The sequence below is a fragment of the Zootermopsis nevadensis genome, unplaced genomic scaffold (assembly GCF_977971745.1).
Source record: "Zootermopsis nevadensis isolate Lab colony 2312 unplaced genomic scaffold, Znev_1.0 Znev_ptg000031l, whole genome shotgun sequence".
Taxonomy (NCBI): domain Eukaryota; kingdom Metazoa; phylum Arthropoda; class Insecta; order Blattodea; family Termopsidae; genus Zootermopsis; species Zootermopsis nevadensis.
The window spans coordinates 4200411-4220493 of NW_028259163.1; the positions used below are offsets into that span (position 1 = coordinate 4200411).

The window sequence follows — 20083 nt, forward strand, 5'->3', positions numbered from 1 at the left end:
ACTTTAGCTAATCAAAAGACATTTTTCCGTTCATATTTGTTAATGGTTAATACTAGTACAAAATTTTTATGTATTTAGAGATTTATTTCCGATGTACATATGATATTAAAATTAATACAACTATTTTAAGACGTAAGTTAGCGTGTCCCAAAAAATATACACATATTATAATACGAAATATTAACCCCGTATGTTGTGCACATATTTTTGAACACTATGTATATGTATATATATATAAATATATATATATATATATATATAAAATTACAATTATTTGCATAAAGATTCGGTAGTTCATGTTTTAAACGTATGGAAAGAATTCATGGCCACGCTATCATACATTTCGAGTAAAAATAATTTAAACATTAACCATATCAAAGAATGTTACAGAACTACAAATGAAAAAAAAAATTTCACAACATAAATAATAGAAAATTATGTCCACTCAAAGCCTCACTTAACATTGACACACTATATTTCTCGATAAATTATTATTTTCTAACACAGACGGAGATATAATTTTAATAGCTACAGCCCTACGTAAATTAAAACCATTGAAGACGAATATATATTAAATGTAACCTTTGTAAAACATAAAAAAATCTTACCAAGTAAATGTAGACCTTGGCACACAGCTCAGAAACGTTTCAGTCTTAAGTAGGACGCGACCTACTGTTCACTTTTAACTCAATGACCTTGAGGTTGATCGTTCACCTTTCAGACCAGTTTCGGACGCAGCGAAAAAGGAGAAATGAAAGTAATATCAGCTGATGGAGGGGTGGAACAGCGTGAAGACGATATTACAAGAAATAATAGTGAATTATGTGACTCCTCATTAGATATTCTACTACGCCACGAATTAAATTACTTATTTGTCATTAAATATATCGAAATAACAAAACAGTAAATTCTAGTTTTAACAGATTTTTTTTTTGGACGTCAAGCTTTCGCTGTTAAAACAGAAAATGTCCGTTAATAAGCTCAACCACAAGATTTATGTAAAATTAATTTGGACTTTTTACCTTTAATTATGCCTACACACTATAGTACTTAATAAATCACGTATAATTGTAGGTGTCCAGTTAATATTAGTAATGTTCAATTGCGTACGTAATCTAAATTATGGTTTCAAGATACGTAATTGTCATCTTAGTAACAAAGGCGAAATTTAAAGGAAAAACGGCATTACAGAACACCCATCCCATTTTTCAGTTAAATCGAGGCTTAAATTTAATATTCTCAAAAGTGATCTTCGTTGTTATACGTAACTCGCCGATACTAATGTTCATTTATTTCAAATAAAATGATTTCTGTGAAGCGAATCACACAGCATGGAGTTAATTCCTTGAAGCAAGAGACACATCAAAGTAATATTTAAAAAAAAAATTGGTAAACATGTTTGAAGAAATAATGCCTGACCATTAAAACATGTGGTACTGACGCTGGCCTTGTAATCCTGGGGTCTCGGGTTCGATTCCCGGCGGTGCCCGAATTTATAACTTGTGTTGGGCAAGGCCGTGGTCTAGGCAACACGGAGTTTTCCTCCGTGGCATCCCAACAATTACCCCATTCACACACAGAAGAAGGCAATGGCAAACCACTTCTGGATCATCTGCCAAGAACGTATATGAACAGGTCCCAGTCCGAGAAAAGGATGGAAGGATCCTGTTCATATGGACCTGTCGTCAGACAGAACACTAAATAATAATAAGATGAGGTGGTCTAGCGGTTAGAACGCTGGCCTTGTAATCCTGGGGGTCTCGGGTTCGATTCCCGACGGTGCCCGAATTTATAACTTGTGTTGGGCAAGGCCGTGGTCTAGGCAACACGGAGTTTTCCTCCGTGGCATTCCAACAATTACTCCATTCACACACAGAAGAAGGCAATGGCAAACCACTTCTGGATCATCTGCCAAGAACGTATATGAACAGGTCCCAGTCCGAGAAAAGGATGGAAGGATCCTGTTCATATGGACCTGTCGTCAGACAGAACACTAAATAAATATAAATAAATATTTTAATGTGGACGCTCCGTATCAAAATTAAGCAAATCCTGTCCTGTGGTTTCGAACACAAGACATATGTTTCGTGCCATAGCTCAGGTGGTTAAGGCGGTCCTCACCTTCAAGTTGGATTTGTGGTATACAAAGGTACAAGGTTTTTCTCAGTTTCCCTCCGCTCGTCAGAATTCTCTCTAATATCATCTGCGGGATGTAAAATGGTCCCGTTAGCGGCCACAGTTAAAAAAAATAGTCTCACACAATCGCGGTAATTAAAATGGGAACATATACATATTACGTACTTTAAAGAGTTGTTGCTTTTAATTTTGTTTTAAGCATCGTGTATGGGTTCTAGGTTAAAGAAGAAGGGGTAAAGATAATATGATGATGACTGATGACAATGGCTGTCTCATCATTCATAAGGCAGATCGAATTCGAAGCTGCAAGCCACGACAATTCTGTTTTTTATGTCAATCACAAAACTAAGTGGTTCAGTGATTCGGGAAGCCCTCAAATCACAAAGAACTGGGAAGAAAATTGATATCGATAACATACGATATCGATAAAAGTAAAGTAAAGTTTGTCCCACTATACGCCATGTAGGCGTTTGGGGGAGTGGAGGTATAGCTCCTCCCTTCCTTGACCTCGGCACTAGATGGGGGTGAGTGGTCAGCATCACGCCCCGGCCGGCTTTACCCCCGGGAAAGGACCCCGGTACCCATTGTAGAGGAGGCTGGGTGGGCCCCAGAGCCGGTCTGGACGCAGAGGCTAGAGGAAAAAATCCTCTGCCCCCGTCGGGGATCGAACCCCGGTCGCCCAGTCCGTAGCCAGTCACTATACTGACTGAGCTATCCCGGTTCATACATACGATATCGATATTTCTCGTATTTCTCATTGTTATTTTGATGTATTTGCGATACGTCATTAAATATTCCATCAGCAGATAGATATAATTTAGACGAATAAATACAGAATATCACACATATATTATACTTCTGTTGCAAATCTACAAATAGATGACGTGTATGATAGATATTTCAGGTTCTCACGGAGGTGAAGATGAAGATTTCTTCTGGGATTTTGCGTCACGAAGTCTACAGTTCGAGGCGCAAGTTCCCAGAATTTTCTCAGTATGTCCAGAACAATTAAAGTGTACCTTAAAACGATCCATTTCCTCCCATAACCTTACCCATTCACTGTTTTGTATCATCTTATATGTATCATTTCAACTAAATTCAATAAACATAAAATTTCGTTTCTTTTACAACCTTCTTGATGACGTCATTCAACATTTAAGGACAGGGGTTCTATCCGCAACCCACATTCCGCATCGACCCTGACAGAGACATAAAACTTATCCTTACCGATCCATCATTATTAATCATTCTGATGTCACGACTGTCTTCATGAACAGAACGCGAGGATATTGGATTCTTACAGAAACAAAGGAACATTTACATCTTTGTCATGGAGTACAGCGTACCGAATAAACTCCAACAATAATGTTAATTGTGCGTCTACATTTAATATTAATACACTTCAGTTATTAGGAATAATGATAAATAAATGATGTATTATTCTGCGTAAAGAACAAAGACAATCCATCAGATTCTGCTTCGTAGTTTGTAGTACTTACTGATGGCGTCGCCACTCGAATTGTTCTCGAAACAAAAGAAATATGAGACGCGGTAACAGCTGAATACACGGAAAGGCGTAGTGTGGCAGCACTATTCAGTGAGCGCTATCTGTTGTACAAGGATTTAACTTAAGAACAAAACGTCTTCCGTGACCTGGTTTCGCGCAAGTGTTAGACGTATGTTTTCAATACATATTCAGGCTGTCTGTAATCTTTTAAAGTCCGTAACCTTGTTCCTGAGGGGAAAAAAAAATATTTCTTCCGCTGTAGGACACTGTCAATGCATGAACTGATATTAAGGCTTTGACCGAGATGTTCTTTTGTTAAATCTTATGTGGTACCGCCTGATTCGACTTCTAATGGTTAAGTGAAGTGTTTTCTTCGCGGTACGGTCTGGATTCGTAAATATTATGAAGACGAGCTTCGGCTTCAAAGGGTTAACCAGCTGATTTTCGTAATGGTGAGGTGTAGTGTTTTCTTCGCGGTACGGACTGAATTCATAAATAATATTCAGACGATCTTCGGCTTCAAAGGGTTAAGGATTCGCACGGTTGCCATGTTTGCAAAAATCTATATACAATCACTGCCTACTGACAAATCTAGATACAAAATCTCACATGCTATCATGATTCATAGTTATCGACATTAATCTTAAACATAAATAGACTACAGTCCCAGGTTTCGCGCGATCGCCATGTTGTTTAACATTCTACGAAAATTACCTTCATAAAAGTAACACATTTACGAATATCTGCCATTAAACAGTAATTCAGTAACACCCTATGCAGTGATAGTCATTCTACACGTTCACACAAAACACATGTTCGTATTAATAATCACAGGAAATTATAAAGTACGAGGTGGAATACGTATCTAATTTTACGACAGGCGCACAAGGACGTTTGAAACACCCTATGTCATGATGCTCACATCGAAAGAACTTAATGAACACCCGCCAATCAGTCCTGTTTAAAAAATGTATTTATGAGAATACACAGTGTGATAGCATTTGCTGTAATTAATGTGAGCTGAAACAGAGAGAAATTTATAACAAGATAGCGAGTAAGGATGTGGAAGGAAGCGGTCGTGTTCTAATTTAAGGTACAATCCCGAAATCTACATTAAGGGACTTTACAATAACCAAGAAAAATCCCAGTTGGGATAGCCGGTCTCCTGGCCTAGATTTGAACCCAGGACCTCCCGGACTACGAAGCAAAAGTGTTAACAACTCGAACAAGACTCTCGGGAGATTCGAACTGAGACCGTAACAAATTTAGAACACAAGAGAAGTGAAACACCGCAACGCAAAGCCTTCTGGCGAGAGTCGGACACGATAAGACGAGCAAACAACCAACTGTTCCATCAACACAAGGACTGTAATGAATCTTTGTTCTCAGAACTCACAGAGCGTTGTTAAATAACTCTGTCACTTTAACAAGCGTCCTCAGTACATGCACTGAACACTAGAGGGCAAACAGTTACGACCTGCAACAGCAAAATCACTAAGACTCATCGCCAACTTCGCTGTCAGAGTCTGACAGCTTTCTGCAAGACTTCGTCGTATCGTATACATTCAGATGCTTCTGTGATGACGTCAGATGTCTCTTGGTTACTTTACTGTGGTTTATCAATTACTGACGTGGTATAACAACGGACGAGAAGCAGCAGACGAATCAAAAAGGAATTATCACGGATCGTGGCTTATTTGAAGATATTTCCAGCCGTCATCATCAGACCCCTGATGATGGAGGCAGCAGGGACCTCTGAACGTTGCTAAACGTCTACCAGACTACACGGCGCAACATCTAAGAGGACAGTTATCTTCGTACTAGACGCCCTAAGAACTGCCTCCATCATAAACAAGGACCTCTGAAACGTCGGTAAACTTCTACCAGACTCCACGGCCCAACAACCCAGAAGACAGTCATCTTGAGACCCCTGATGATGGAGGCAGCAGGGACCTCTGAACGTTGCTAAACGTCTACCAGACTACACGACGCAACATCTAAGAGGCTAGTTATCTTCGTATTAGACGCCCTAAGAACTGCCTCCATCATAAACAAGGACCTCTGAAACGTCGGTAAACTTCTACCAGACTCCACGGCCCAACAACCCAGAAGACAGTCATCTTGAGACCCCTGATGATGGAGGCAGCAGGGACCTCTGAACGTTGCTAAACGTCTACCAGACTACACGACGCAACATCTAAGAGGCTAGTTATCTTCGTATTAGACGCCCTAAGAACTGCCTCCATCATAAACAAGGACCTCTGAAACGTCGGTAAACTTCTACCAGACTCCACCAACCACAACCCAGAAGACAGTCATCTTGAGACCCCTGATGATGGAGGCAGCAGGGACCTCTGAACGTTGCTAAACGTCTACCAGACTACACGACGCAACATCTAAGAGGCTAGTTATCTTCGTACTAGACGCCCTAAGAACTGCCTCCATCATAAACAAGGACCTCTGAAACGTCGGTAAACTTCTACCAGACTCCACCAACCACAACCCAGAAGACAGTCATCTTGAGACCCCTGATGATGGAGGCAGCAGGGACCTCTGAACGTTGCTAAACGTCTACCAGACTACACGACGCAACATCTAAGAGGCTAGTTATCTTCGTACTAGACGCCCTAAGAACTGCCTCCATCATAAACAAGGACCTCTGAAACGTCGGTAAACTTCTACCAGACTCCACCAACCACAACCCAGAAGACAGTCATCTTGAGACCCCTGATGATGGAGGCAGCAGGGACCTCTGAACGTTGCTAAACGTCTACCAGACTACACGACGCAACATCTAAGAGGCTAGTTATCTTCGTACTAGACGCCCTAAGAACTGCCTCCATCATAAACAAGGACCTCTGAAACGTCGGTAAACTTCTACCAGACTCCACCAACCACAACCCAGAAGACAGTCATCTTGAGACCCCTGATGATGGAGGCAGCAGGGACCTCTGAACGTTGCTAAACGTCCACCAGACTACACGGCGCAACATCTAAGAGGACAGTCATCTTCAAACCTCTGATGATGGAGGCAGCAGGGACCTCTGAACGTTGCTAAACGTCTACCAGACTACACGACGCAACATCTAAGAGGCTAGTTATCTTCGTATTAGACGCCCTAAGAACTGCCTCCATCATAAACAAGGACCTCTGAAACGTCGGTAAACTTCTACCAGACTCCACGGCCCAACAACCCAGAAGACAGTCATCTTGAGACCCCTGATGATGGAGGCAGCAGGGACCTCTGAACGTTGCTAAACGTCTACCAGACTACACGACGCAACATCTAAGAGGCTAGTTATCTTCGTATTAGACGCCCTAAGAACTGCCTCCATCATAAACAAGGACCTCTGAAACGTCGGTAAACTTCTACCAGACTCCACGGCCCAACAACCCAGAAGACAGTCATCTTGAGACCCCTGATGATGGAGGCAGCAGGGACCTCTGAACGTTGCTAAACGTCTACCAGACTACACGACGCAACATCTAAGAGGCTAGTTATCTTCGTACTAGACGCCCTAAGAACTGCCTCCATCATAAACAAGGACCTCTGAAACGTCGGTAAACTTCTACCAGACTCCACGGCCCAACAACCCAGAAGACAGTCATCTTGAGACCCCTGATGATGGAGGCAGCAGGGACCTCTGAACGTTGCTAAACGTCTACCAGACTACACGACGCAACATCTAAGAGGCTAGTTATCTTCGTATTAGACGCCCTAAGAACTGCCTCCATCATAAACAAGGACCTCTGAAACGTCGGTAAACTTCTACCAGACTCCACGGCCCAACAACCCAGAAGACAGTCATCTTGAGACCCCTGATGATGGAGGCAGCAGGGACCTCTGAACGTTGCTAAACGTCCACCAGACTACACGGCGCAACATCTAAGAGGACAGTCATCTTCAAACCTCTGATGATGGAGGCAGCAGGGACCTCTGAACGTTGCTAAACGTCTACCAGACTACACGACGCAACATCTAAGAGGCTAGTTATCTTCGTATTAGACGCCCTAAGAACTGCCTCCATCATAAACAAGGACCTCTGAAACGTCGGTAAACTTCTACCAGACTCCACGGCCCAACAACCCAGAAGACAGTCATCTTGAGACCCCTGATGATGGAGGCAGCAGGGACCTCTGAACGTTGCTAAACGTCTACCAGACTACACGACGCAACATCTAAGAGGCTAGTTATCTTCGTATTAGACGCCCTAAGAACTGCCTCCATCATAAACAAGGACCTCTGAAACGTCGGTAAACTTCTACCAGACTCCACGGCCCAACAACCCAGAAGACAGTCATCTTGAGACCCCTGATGATGGAGGCAGCAGGGACCTCTGAACGTTGCTAAACGTCTACCAGACTACACGACGCAACATCTAAGAGGCTAGTTATCTTCGTATTAGACGCCCTAAGAACTGCCTCCATCATAAACAAGGACCTCTGAAACGTCGGTAAACTTCTACCAGACTCCACGGCCCAACAACCCAGAAGACAGTCATCTTGAGACCCCTGATGATGGAGGCAGCAGGGACCTCTGAACGTTGCTAAACGTCTACCAGACTACACGACGCAACATCTAAGAGGCTAGTTATCTTCGTATTAGACGCCCTAAGAACTGCCTCCATCATAAACAAGGACCTCTGAAACGTCGGTAAACTTCTACCAGACTCCACGGCCCAACAACCCAGAAGACAGTCATCTTGAGACCCCTGATGATGGAGGCAGCAGGGACCTCTGAACGTTGCTAAACGTCTACCAGACTACACGACGCAACATCTAAGAGGCTAGTTATCTTCGTACTAGACGCCCTAAGAACTGCCTCCATCATAAACAAGGACCTCTGAAACGTCGGTAAACTTCTACCAGACTCCACCAACCACAACCCAGAAGACAGTCATCTTAAAACCTCTGATGATGGAGGCAGCAGGGACCTCTGAACGTTGCTAAACGACTACCAGACTACACGGCGCAACATCTAAGAGGACAGTTATCTTCGTACTAGACGCCCTAATAACTGCCTCCATCATAAACAAGGACCTCTGAAACGTCGGTAAACTTCTACCAGACTCCACGGCCCAACAACCCAGAAGACAGTCATCTTGAGACCCCTGATGATGGAGGCAGCAGGGACCTCTGAACGTTGCTAAACGTCTACCAGACTACACGACGCAACATCTAAGAGGCTAGTTATCTTCGTATTAGACGCCCTAAGAACTGCCTCCATCATAAACAAGGACCTCTGAAACGTCGGTAAACTTCTACCAGACTCCACGGCCCAACAACCCAGAAGACAGTCATCTTGAGACCCCTGATGATGGAGGCAGCAGGGACCTCTGAACGTTGCTAAACGTCTACCAGACTACACGACGCAACATCTAAGAGGCTAGTTATCTTCGTATTAGACGCCCTAAGAACTGCCTCCATCATAAACAAGGACCTCTGAAACGTCGGTAAACTTCTACCAGACTCCACGGCCCAACAACCCAGAAGACAGTCATCTTGAGACCCCTGATGATGGAGGCAGCAGGGACCTCTGAACGTTGCTAAACGTCTACCAGACTACACGACGCAACATCTAAGAGGCTAGTTATCTTCGTATTAGACGCCCTAAGAACTGCCTCCATCATAAACAAGGACCTCTGAAACGTCGGTAAACTTCTACCAGACTCCACGGCCCAACAACCCAGAAGACAGTCATCTTGAGACCCCTGATGATGGAGGCAGCAGGGACCTCTGAACGTTGCTAAACGTCTACCAGACTACACGACGCAACATCTAAGAGGCTAGTTATCTTCGTATTAGACGCCCTAAGAACTGCCTCCATCATAAACAAGGACCTCTGAAACGTCGGTAAACTTCTACCAGACTCCACGGCCCAACAACCCAGAAGACAGTCATCTTGAGACCCCTGATGATGGAGGCAGCAGGGACCTCTGAACGTTGCTAAACGTCTACCAGACTACACGACGCAACATCTAAGAGGCTAGTTATCTTCGTATTAGACGCCCTAAGAACTGCCTCCATCATAAACAAGGACCTCTGAAACGTCGGTAAACTTCTACCAGACTCCACGGCCCAACAACCCAGAAGACAGTCATCTTGAGACCCCTGATGATGGAGGCAGCAGGGACCTCTGAACGTTGCTAAACGTCTACCAGACTACACGACGCAACATCTAAGAGGCTAGTTATCTTCGTATTAGACGCCCTAAGAACTGCCTCCATCATAAACAAGGACCTCTGAAACGTCGGTAAACTTCTACCAGACTCCACGGCCCAACAACCCAGAAGACAGTCATCTTGAGACCCCTGATGATGGAGGCAGCAGGGACCTCTGAACGTTGCTAAACGTCTACCAGACTACACGACGCAACATCTAAGAGGCTAGTTATCTTCGTATTAGACGCCCTAAGAACTGCCTCCATCATAAACAAGGACCTCTGAAACGTCGGTAAACTTCTACCAGACTCCACGGCCCAACAACCCAGAAGACAGTCATCTTGAGACCCCTGATGATGGAGGCAGCAGGGACCTCTGAACGTTGCTAAACGTCTACCAGACTACACGACGCAACATCTAAGAGGCTAGTTATCTTCGTACTAGACGCCCTAAGAACTGCCTCCATCATAAACAAGGACCTCTGAAACGTCGGTAAACTTCTACCAGACTCCACCAACCACAACCCAGAAGACAGTCATCTTAAAACCTCTGATGATGGAGGCAGCAGGGACCTCTGAACGTTGCTAAACGACTACCAGACTACACGGCGCAACATCTAAGAGGACAGTTATCTTCGTACTAGACGCCCTAATAACTGCCTCCATCATAAACAAGGACCTCTGAAACGTCGGTAAACTTCTACCAGACTCCACGGCCCAACAACCCAGAAGACAGTCATCTTGAGACCCCTGATGATGGAGGCAGCAGGGACCTCTGAACGTTGCTAAACGTCTACCAGACTACACGACGCAACATCTAAGAGGCTAGTTATCTTCGTATTAGACGCCCTAAGAACTGCCTCCATCATAAACAAGGACCTCTGAAACGTCGGTAAACTTCTACCAGACTCCACGGCCCAACAACCCAGAAGACAGTCATCTTGAGACCCCTGATGATGGAGGCAGCAGGGACCTCTGAACGTTGCTAAACGTCTACCAGACTACACGACGCAACATCTAAGAGGCTAGTTATCTTCGTACTAGACGCCCTAAGAACTGCCTCCATCATAAACAAGGACCTCTGAAACGTCGGTAAACTTCTACCAGACTCCACCAACCACAACCCAGAAGACAGTCATCTTAAAACCTCTGATGATGGAGGCAGCAGGGACCTCTGAACGTTGCTAAACGACTACCAGACTACACGGCGCAACATCTAAGAGGACAGTTATCTTCGTACTAGACGCCCTAATAACTGCCTCCATCATAAACAAGGACCTCTGAAACGTCGGTAAACTTCTACCAGACTCCACGGCCCAACAACCCAGAAGACAGTCATCTTGAGACCCCTGATGATGGAGGCAGCAGGGACCTCTGAACGTTGCTAAACGTCTACCAGACTACACGACGCAACATCTAAGAGGCTAGTTATCTTCGTATTAGACGCCCTAAGAACTGCCTCCATCATAAACAAGGACCTCTGAAACGTCGGTAAACTTCTACCAGACTCCACCAACCACAACCCAGAAGACAGTCATCTTCAGACTCACCACCGCGAAAGCCTCAAATCCTACGAGGTAAATCCAATCCACATCTTCAAACCGTATTTCCCTACGATCTACGCCTAGGTTTTCCCAGTGGGATATTTCAGCGAATCACTTCAGAATTAGGATAATGGCTTTGTTCTTCAATTCCAGTACGAATTGCAATGTCAGCGACCATCCGAGTAGAGCCTCTGGACGACCCCGTCGCTGCCAAACTGCAGAATGACTGTAGGAGCGACGCGTACCCCTCTGCAAGTGTCAGGGTATTCCCCTCAGGATGTGCCCATACTCCTTTATTCCAGCAACACGCCGAGCGCTTCAGGGACTTTAAGATACGTGAAGACGATGTGTGGGTTGTATCCTACCCAAAGTGCGGTAAGCACAAAATTATCCTACAAGAATTTCAGGAAATGTGAATTATTACTTAAAGAAACACATTTCTTTTCGAAAGGTCTAAACGAAGTAGAATATAAAAATTAAAATCATTTATCTCTCTTTAATTAATATATTAAGATTTTAAAAATTATCACCAGATAACACACATATTTCAATATATCGTACGCTGTATACATTACATTATTTGATCATTTTGTATAGTACGAAGTTGAGGCCCTCTGAATAATTGTTATTCTGTCAACAATAATTTATGATAAACAATTGATTCAACAGATAAGAAATAAAATAATTTTAAACCCCATAATAATGTATTTTGGTGATACTTATGGAAAGTATACATATATTATTAACACAAATAAATTAATAAGAAGACCCCAATGAATAAATCTTACGTTGCTTTTATATTACCCGCAAACTAAAAGTGATTTAAAATTATTTACCGAGCCAAAGTTTAAATAAACCGGAAATAACAGTAAAGCCTTGTTAAACTTTGCACTGTCGCATTACTCTGCTGTTCTTATTGATTCACAGTAATGGCAAGGCCCGTTGAAGTTCAACGGGGAATGATTTATTTCGTATTCAAATACATCCTCTCATTCGACGTTACATAACTGGAGCTGCAGAAAGAGTGTCGTTAAATAAACTATAAATAAATAAATAAATAAATAAATATTCCCTCTTTTTGCCATAATTCCTTTCATATCTCTATTACTTTAACGTTTACGTAACCAACACTGAAATAATTCCTAATGGTAGCAGCAATTGTAAAATTTTCAAGGCATCTGAGAGAGCATAACTTAGACACAGATTCATAAACCGTATCCTATAATGTTGCATATTCCTTTAAGATTTATTATGTATCCAGCGTTTTAAGATCTGAAAAACATTTACGAGGTTTCAATGCAAAGTATCTTCAAAACTTCGATAATGAAGCTCACATCTACAAAACTTTGGATCCAAATATCCAATTTATTTTCAGAATAAATTCCAGATCTAAATATTTTATTTCTCATTTTAAGTTATAATTTGTTACGCACTCTGTAAAGATCAATAATCTTAACTGTAACGCGCATTACAAAATATAATATTCATGAAAATCATACAGATATACGAGTAATTTGAACGTACTTCATGAATTCATGGATTCCAATTCATTATTTATTAATCATGCACTCATCCTACGCTATACGTGAACTACTGACAACATCTTTAAATAAAAAATGATAAGAAACACGTTCAAAATAAAACTTTTACAAACGCAACTAAGCCAAAGATAATGTAAAAGTCTTAACACCGTCACTGGTTCGAAACTATCATAAAATTCTAATCCACCAACACACACCCATTCAAATATACTTTATTATCAAATTTTAAACACGAATCTTTTAAGTGACTTGTCATATTGAACGCATATGACGTAAACGCACACAGATAATTCTCGCGGGTAATTAACTTGTATGATTTGTATTTTAACAAAATATATACTTGAGATGGTAAAGTTGCGTCATATTGTGATATAATAAATATATATTATTTAATTATTTAAATCTTGTCCGTCTAATCACAATAAATTCTTATTAAATATTAAAATATTACAATAAATAACATTTAAAATATTTAAAATATTAATGATGTTCTTTATCGAAATATTCGATTTACATTAGACCATCATTTTTCACTGACAAGATTTAAATAATTAAATAATATATAAAAATATATACTTACCAAATGCAAACAATATATAAATGGAAAAAAAAGTCACGCGTTTTCGTTGTAACAGAGAAAAAGGCTTATTTAGGACGTCAAAGACACGAACCAGGTAATACCAACATTATATTGAAACATATGAAATTTCTCTTTTCTCACGGTTATTGGAATTTGGAAGAATTTTTTTTCCTTAGGATATTAACAGTAAAAAAAGTCTAATCAAACAAGATGATGAAGATATCTGTCTTCTGGGTTGTTGCGCGGTGTAGTCTGGTAGTTTACCGACGTTTCAGAGGTACTTACTTCCTCCGTCATCAGAACGACAAAACACAGATATCAAGTGATATATCGTAAATTAAATTGAGGTTATATTGTCGTTAACGTACAAATAACTAACACAACTGATAATTTGCGAGCAATCGATATGAAGAAAACTCGATTGCTATCGTTTATTGTGTCTGACTCAGTTCAAATAATAAATACAACTTTGCGCGAATTTATAATCGTGTTTGAATTTGGCCAGAAGGAACAGGATATATATATAAAAAAGCCTTTTAAATAAAGTTTCATTACGAAATAAGCTTTCACTTATAGCTTACTGAGCGCATGCAAAAGAAACAGTGGAATTAATGGAACATAAAATGTTATATTGCAAGTCAGTAACCTTATAAAAATAGGGTTAATAAATGTTATATAATTTTATATTTCTTTATGTATGAAGAGCACAGTAGTAATCGTATTAACATCAGATGACAATCTTTATCTCTGACAATAATCAACAGATTCTGGCAAGACTTGGTATCTGAGGGTTTTTTAATGAACCTTGTACGGTAATTCCAATTTATTTTATATCAGGTCAGTATAATCCTTAAAATGTGACTCAAATAAAACAATAAAATTCTCTTTATATATATATATATATATATATATATATATATATATATTAAAAGAATTTACACATGATATTAAATATGGATCTCGTTACAATATTTTTTTTAATTTGAACATTGCTTCAAATTTAATCAGAACTGTAGTGTTATATTCAAAGTGACAAACGTAATAACAGATTTGTTAAAATACTAAAGTTATTGATAATTATCAATAATTCTAGGGCAACAATTTTTCACTTTTATCCGGTAACATGGACAATTTTCAGTGTTCTTTACTAATTTTGGGGCTCTGATTTCAAATATGACCTTGAAAAGCACCTAACACGTAAGATTGCTTTTGATACGATAACTTTTACTTTTTTCTCGTTTCCGTATACAGTACAAAGTTTAGCCTACTACTAATGTCATTTTTATGGGTTTAATTACAAAGCTGCTGGTAATTTTCTTCCTTTCGCTTTCCAAGGAAACTTTTCACCACAGATACAAAAGATTTCCACGCTGCGAGTTCTTTAGCAGAAAGTCTGGTTTCAAAATTTCCATCGTCCAACAGTTTTCTGATCTGAGGCCCGACAAAAATTCCTTCTTTCAACTTGGCATCACTAATATTCGGAAAAATTCCCCTCAGATATTTGAATCCTTCTTCCTTGTCCATTCCTTTAACAAAATTTTGGAAAAGTCCTAGTTTAATATGAAGTGGTGGTAAGAGAACATCTTGTGGGTCAACCAAAGGCTTGAACTTGACATTACATTTTATCGGAATTAATTCACCAGTGTATGGTCTCCCCGTAATGTAAGAAACCAAATTTTACAACTGTACAAAAGAACAGGTAAAATTATAATTTCTTTTGGAAATATCAGTGTTTATTTTCAGGTGGTAGATGTGAATACAACGTATTCTGAACTGAACTGAAACAGCTTCTAACCCCTTAATGATCACGACTGCCAATATTAATACAACAAAAGTTTCAGCGAATTTTTACACCTAAAATTCTGATGAACAGAAAACTAAATCTCCAAGCATTGATGACGATAAATATTTAAGTGGACTTCCAGTGCATTTCTGTACTTGTGGTCATCCAATTCACATAAACTGCCGACTGGCTGTGACTCAGATATAATATGGCGTTTTTGCCGTAGGAACAACTTGGACCCAAGAAATGGTCTGGCTGATAGCAAATGACCTTGACTTTGAGAAGGCGAAGGCAGTCCCACTCAACGAGAGGGTGCCTTTCTTTGAGTAAGTAAAAAGTCTACAAGTCACTTAAGCTACAATTACACCAGAGATATGAGTCCTTATGTACGTAGGATATTAGTGATAACAGATTAGTAATTTAAAATAAAAGTGTTCGATATTAAGCTCAGAAAATTTAATTTATATTTAAAAAATAGCCTAGGTTCGATCCATAACAGTGCCATTAATGATAGAAATAAAAATAAATTATGCCATTAAAATGGTATGAATTCACGTAAACACGGAATGTACATTCAGATCTGAAAGTACATATTTCTACATAAAATCCAAACATTCAAAAATAACTCAAAAGATAATTTTAATCCTTTTTTTTACAATGTTCTCCTACAGCTTACAAAATATTATTTTTTATGAGCTCGGAGAAACTGTAAAAGTTTTTTTTTAAAAATCTCTCTCGTATAATCACTCCATTCAAATACATTATCGCAAGATCTTAAATTCAACATAAAATATATGAGTAAATGGTTACAGACTGACCTGTGATCGACATGTTTCTACATCTACAGCTTAAATGCAGAAAGCTCTTATTAGAGAATAATATTAAAACGTATCCGAAGAACTATGATATAAAGCTATGGACTGGGTTCATATGGCACAATATAAATTCTAATGGAGGGTTTTGTGAACACGGTTATGAACCTTTCGGTACTAAAAAAGACGAGGAATTTCTTCAATAAATAAACGAATGGCTATAGTCCAGTTAAACAGTCACTTCGTTTTATTTGTTATGTAAATATTTAAAGTACTCAATTATTGACATTTCTAATGAAAATTAATTCAGATGTATCGTGAAGAACATTTTTATAAATTTTAGTGTGACTATTTTCTTTGGTTGTCCTATACTTTAAAATATACGGCAAAATTAAACATAAGAAAATTTAACTTTAGTGACTACGTTATTCTAAAAACGACTACATCAATTCCATATCCCGCTTTATTTTGCAGGGAAATGTGACACCCATTTCTAGGTATCAGAATAATATATCCCTCCGAGGCACAAAACTGACTCTCAGACGTTAATTGTGTTATGTAATGATATCTGAGCCAGAGTCTGCGTATACCCACAGGCGAACGCAGCTGAGCTATAACTCCTTTGTATCAATGGGTCGTGTTTAAGCCAGCTTCAAAGGTATCTCGACCTATGACAAAAGTGGCTATTATGTGAAAATTACCCTGTATAAGTTTTCTAATACTCCTTTCAAACAAGGCTTTAGGCGTGATATTTGCGAACAAAAACAAATCCAATTCAGAAAAAAAGTCTGTTTGAGTTATGACTCATTTTATTACGGACGTTAAAGGATAAAAATAACATGAGAACCTGCCCACACTAAAGCACTTGTTTATAAATCGCTGATTCTAGTGTTGAAGATTACTGTTGTTACAACAAATTGCGATAGAATCTCAAACTGTTGTCCTTGAAAGACAGCACTCGATAATTCCCAGAGTGTTGGGAATTAACTCACATGCCCTCTATCCTCTGCTGTAGACCATTACACTATTAACTACCGCAAAATACACAATACTTTTAACATGGCTTCATAAATAAAAATCCAGTTAGTTTAATTCAAAAGGTCTTGGGACCCACAACTCTAAAACAAAGGGTCCAGCGATCCATGTTTACAGAAATATATATATTTTTTTACTTTTATGCAGAAAAACCTCAGTTAAAGTTACATAGTTCTTTTCAGAAACACCCTGTATAAGAGACAATATTATCAATGTTTATTTGGATCGATTACCTTTCCTAGCCAAAATTTATTCCTACGGGACACAAAGTTCAGTTAACTTGGGCTGAAAGTTGTTCTTATAACGATTTCAGTTCGAATGTTCAACCCTCATCCCCCATAAACACGACAATGTTACTATAGTTTCTAAAATTATTAACACCTTTCCAATTGACGTATTTCTGTTCACAGATCTCCTGCTGTAGTCTCGACCCCAATCACGAGTGCAGACGATATTGTGACGTTTCTGGCGCAAATGACGTCACGCAGATTCTTTAAAACTCACTTGCCAAAGGATCTGATGCCTGTGCAAGTCTGGAGCCAGAAACCAAAGGTGGGGTAATTCGATCACTGCATTTAATTTTATTTTTCGCAGTTAACCCCCCTGATTACGTCAACAACCATGTCAGGCAGGAGCCCGTAAGACGGAAATAGATCCAGTTTCAGAGAAACTTGTGGTTTTTATAACAACAAGACGATAGTATTAAAATATATTAAAATTGTCCGTCAATAACCAACCTCGCTCCGATACGATGTACTTCTGATCTCTCCTCTTACAACTTCGATATTACTTCTCTGACCAATATACGCAGCATTAACATCACTCCGACAATACGATTACATCAATGTTATATAACACATCAAAAAAGTTGATACAATGAAAAACGAAGAAATGATAAGAAAATTAAAAAATTAAAAATTAGTAATTGAATTAAGAGTTTATAACATACACCTGATGACGGCTCTATGAAAGCCGAAACATGTCGAGAATGTTCCATATGTAAATCGAGTACTCGATACGGAACAAAGGATAATATTTTAACCATCTAATTATCTTATATTACTTTATTGTGATTGACGGACAATTTTAATATATTTTAATACTATTTAAATAAAATCACAATATGACTCACCTATAATATCTTATAACAAGACGATAAATAATATCGAAACTGAAAAATACCGACTATTTTCAAGAAACAAGACAAATATAAACGTATTCTCTATGTTTGTTGATCTTCTGGGTTGTAACGCCGTGGGCTTGTAGTTATTAATAGTTACAAACGTTTCGGAGGAAAATATTACCTCCATCTTCAGGGCTGAAATCGTTACGTCGTTATAATCCGGAATTACACTGCCTACATCACCGTAGAGAGAAAATCAAATTTGAAACAGCCTGTTCTTTCACCGCAGATAATTTACGTGGCTCGGGACCCAAAGGACGCTGTTGTGTCCTATTACCATCATCACAGACTATGGAACGGATACGTGGGGACGTTTGAGGATTTCATTGGAGCTTTCCTTGCAGATGTTCGTGAGTAAATGAACCATTTTATCTCTGTGAATCGCGTATTTTCCGCTAAGAAAAGTTTTTTTTTTCGAAAGCATGAATTTCATTATATTATGAGGCAGTGTTTCTCAACCGGAGATCCGCGAGATGTGACCAACTAATCCACGAGGTGAACAGATTATAGTATTTTATTATTTTATTTTGTATTTCTGCAAGTTTTAAGCTGATTTTCACATCTACATTGAAGTAAAACATGTCCAAAAGAAAATGTGTGTGATATGTTAATGTTTCAGTTGTATACAGCCCGTTCTGGGACCATGTCCTGGATTACTGGAAGTTAAGAGGAGAATCCCACGTGCTCTTCAACACTTACGAGGAAATGAAATTCGTAAGTTAACACTTACTGTCGTCTGCGATAACAGAAAACTGTGACTAATTCCACAACAGCCTGCTATAGGTCGCTATCCAGAGCCACATGAAATCAATTCACATCCTTCTACCCTATTTAAATAAGATACATTTTAATATTATCCTACTATTTATGTCTAGGTCTCTGGAGTGATTTATTCATTTCGGGATTCACAGCCAAAATTTTGTATGCATTTCACCTCTACCCCATGTACGTGTAATAAATTTAAATTTACAAAAAGATTTACAACATACAAATCTCCATATTCGGGATAATAGAAAAGATAGATTAGCGGACTTGAGTTTGTTTTAAATTTACTTTTAAGTATCAAGTGAATTATATTCATAAACACCGTTGATTTATGTTATAGGTAAAATTTCAGTACCATTTTCCAATACGACAATATTTCTTGGCAAAGATGACTTTAATTATCGAAACAATAATGTAGCAATAAATTTATATATCCTGTACAATCAACGAACGCTTCAATACTGCGGTGTATGAAATTAATGGCTGTAGGGCAGAAGTTTGAATTACGTGTGGCGATATTAGAATCATTTTTCTGTAATTATAGTAGACTCCCGATTCTATAGGGTGCTGGATAAATATGTTTCCCAGATAATCGAAACCCCAGCGATAATCCGAAAAAAACCCAAATATAACAAATATGTACGTTTATTTAGACACATATACTAATTAAATAAAAAATCCTAATAACGGAAAGGATTTGATATAAAATTTAAAACAGTACATACCAACTATTAAAAAAGAAAGACACTATCTGACAGTAATAACGTCTATTGTCCTAATTTCAAGTTTTAGCAAGAATTTAATTATGTTTAATACGTTACATAAGAGAGCCCGAGTAGCTGTCAATATAGTGACTAACTACTTACTGGAGGACCGGGGTTCGATCCCCGACAACGGCAAAGGAATTTTCCTCTATCCTCTGCGTTCAGACTGGGTCTGGGGTCCACCCAGTCTTCTATCCAATGGGTACCGGGGTCCTTTCCCGGGGGTAAAACACGGCCGGGGCGTGAGGCTAACTCTTTACCCCCATCTAGTGC

The 20083-nt window shown here is 39.4% G+C and overlaps 2 protein-coding genes across 8 annotated transcripts in view; one reads left to right on the forward strand and one right to left on the reverse strand.

The window, feature by feature from the left end:
• LOC110827014 (cholecystokinin receptor-like) overlaps positions 1-20083 on the reverse strand; it is a 212204-nt gene that overhangs the window by 19970 nt on the left and 172151 nt on the right. The window lies entirely within an intron of this gene.
• Positions 1-20083, forward strand: part of LOC147872020 (luciferin sulfotransferase-like) — a 28782-nt gene that overhangs the window by 4066 nt on the left and 4633 nt on the right. The window contains exons 1-6 of one of the 2 annotated variants that reach the window (XM_087359484.1): positions 11227-11380; positions 11501-11722; positions 15478-15577; positions 17509-17650; positions 18511-18631; positions 18901-18995. In XM_087359484.1, the coding sequence (XP_087215610.1) occupies positions 11512-11722; positions 15478-15577; positions 17509-17650; positions 18511-18631; positions 18901-18995 (669 nt within the window). In that variant the 5' untranslated portion in view covers positions 11227-11380; positions 11501-11511. Of the gene's footprint in view, positions 1-11226; positions 11381-11500; positions 11723-15477; positions 15578-17508; positions 17651-18510; positions 18632-18900; positions 18996-20083 lie in introns of those variants that run through there. The other variant, XM_087359483.1, reaches the window with a different exon arrangement.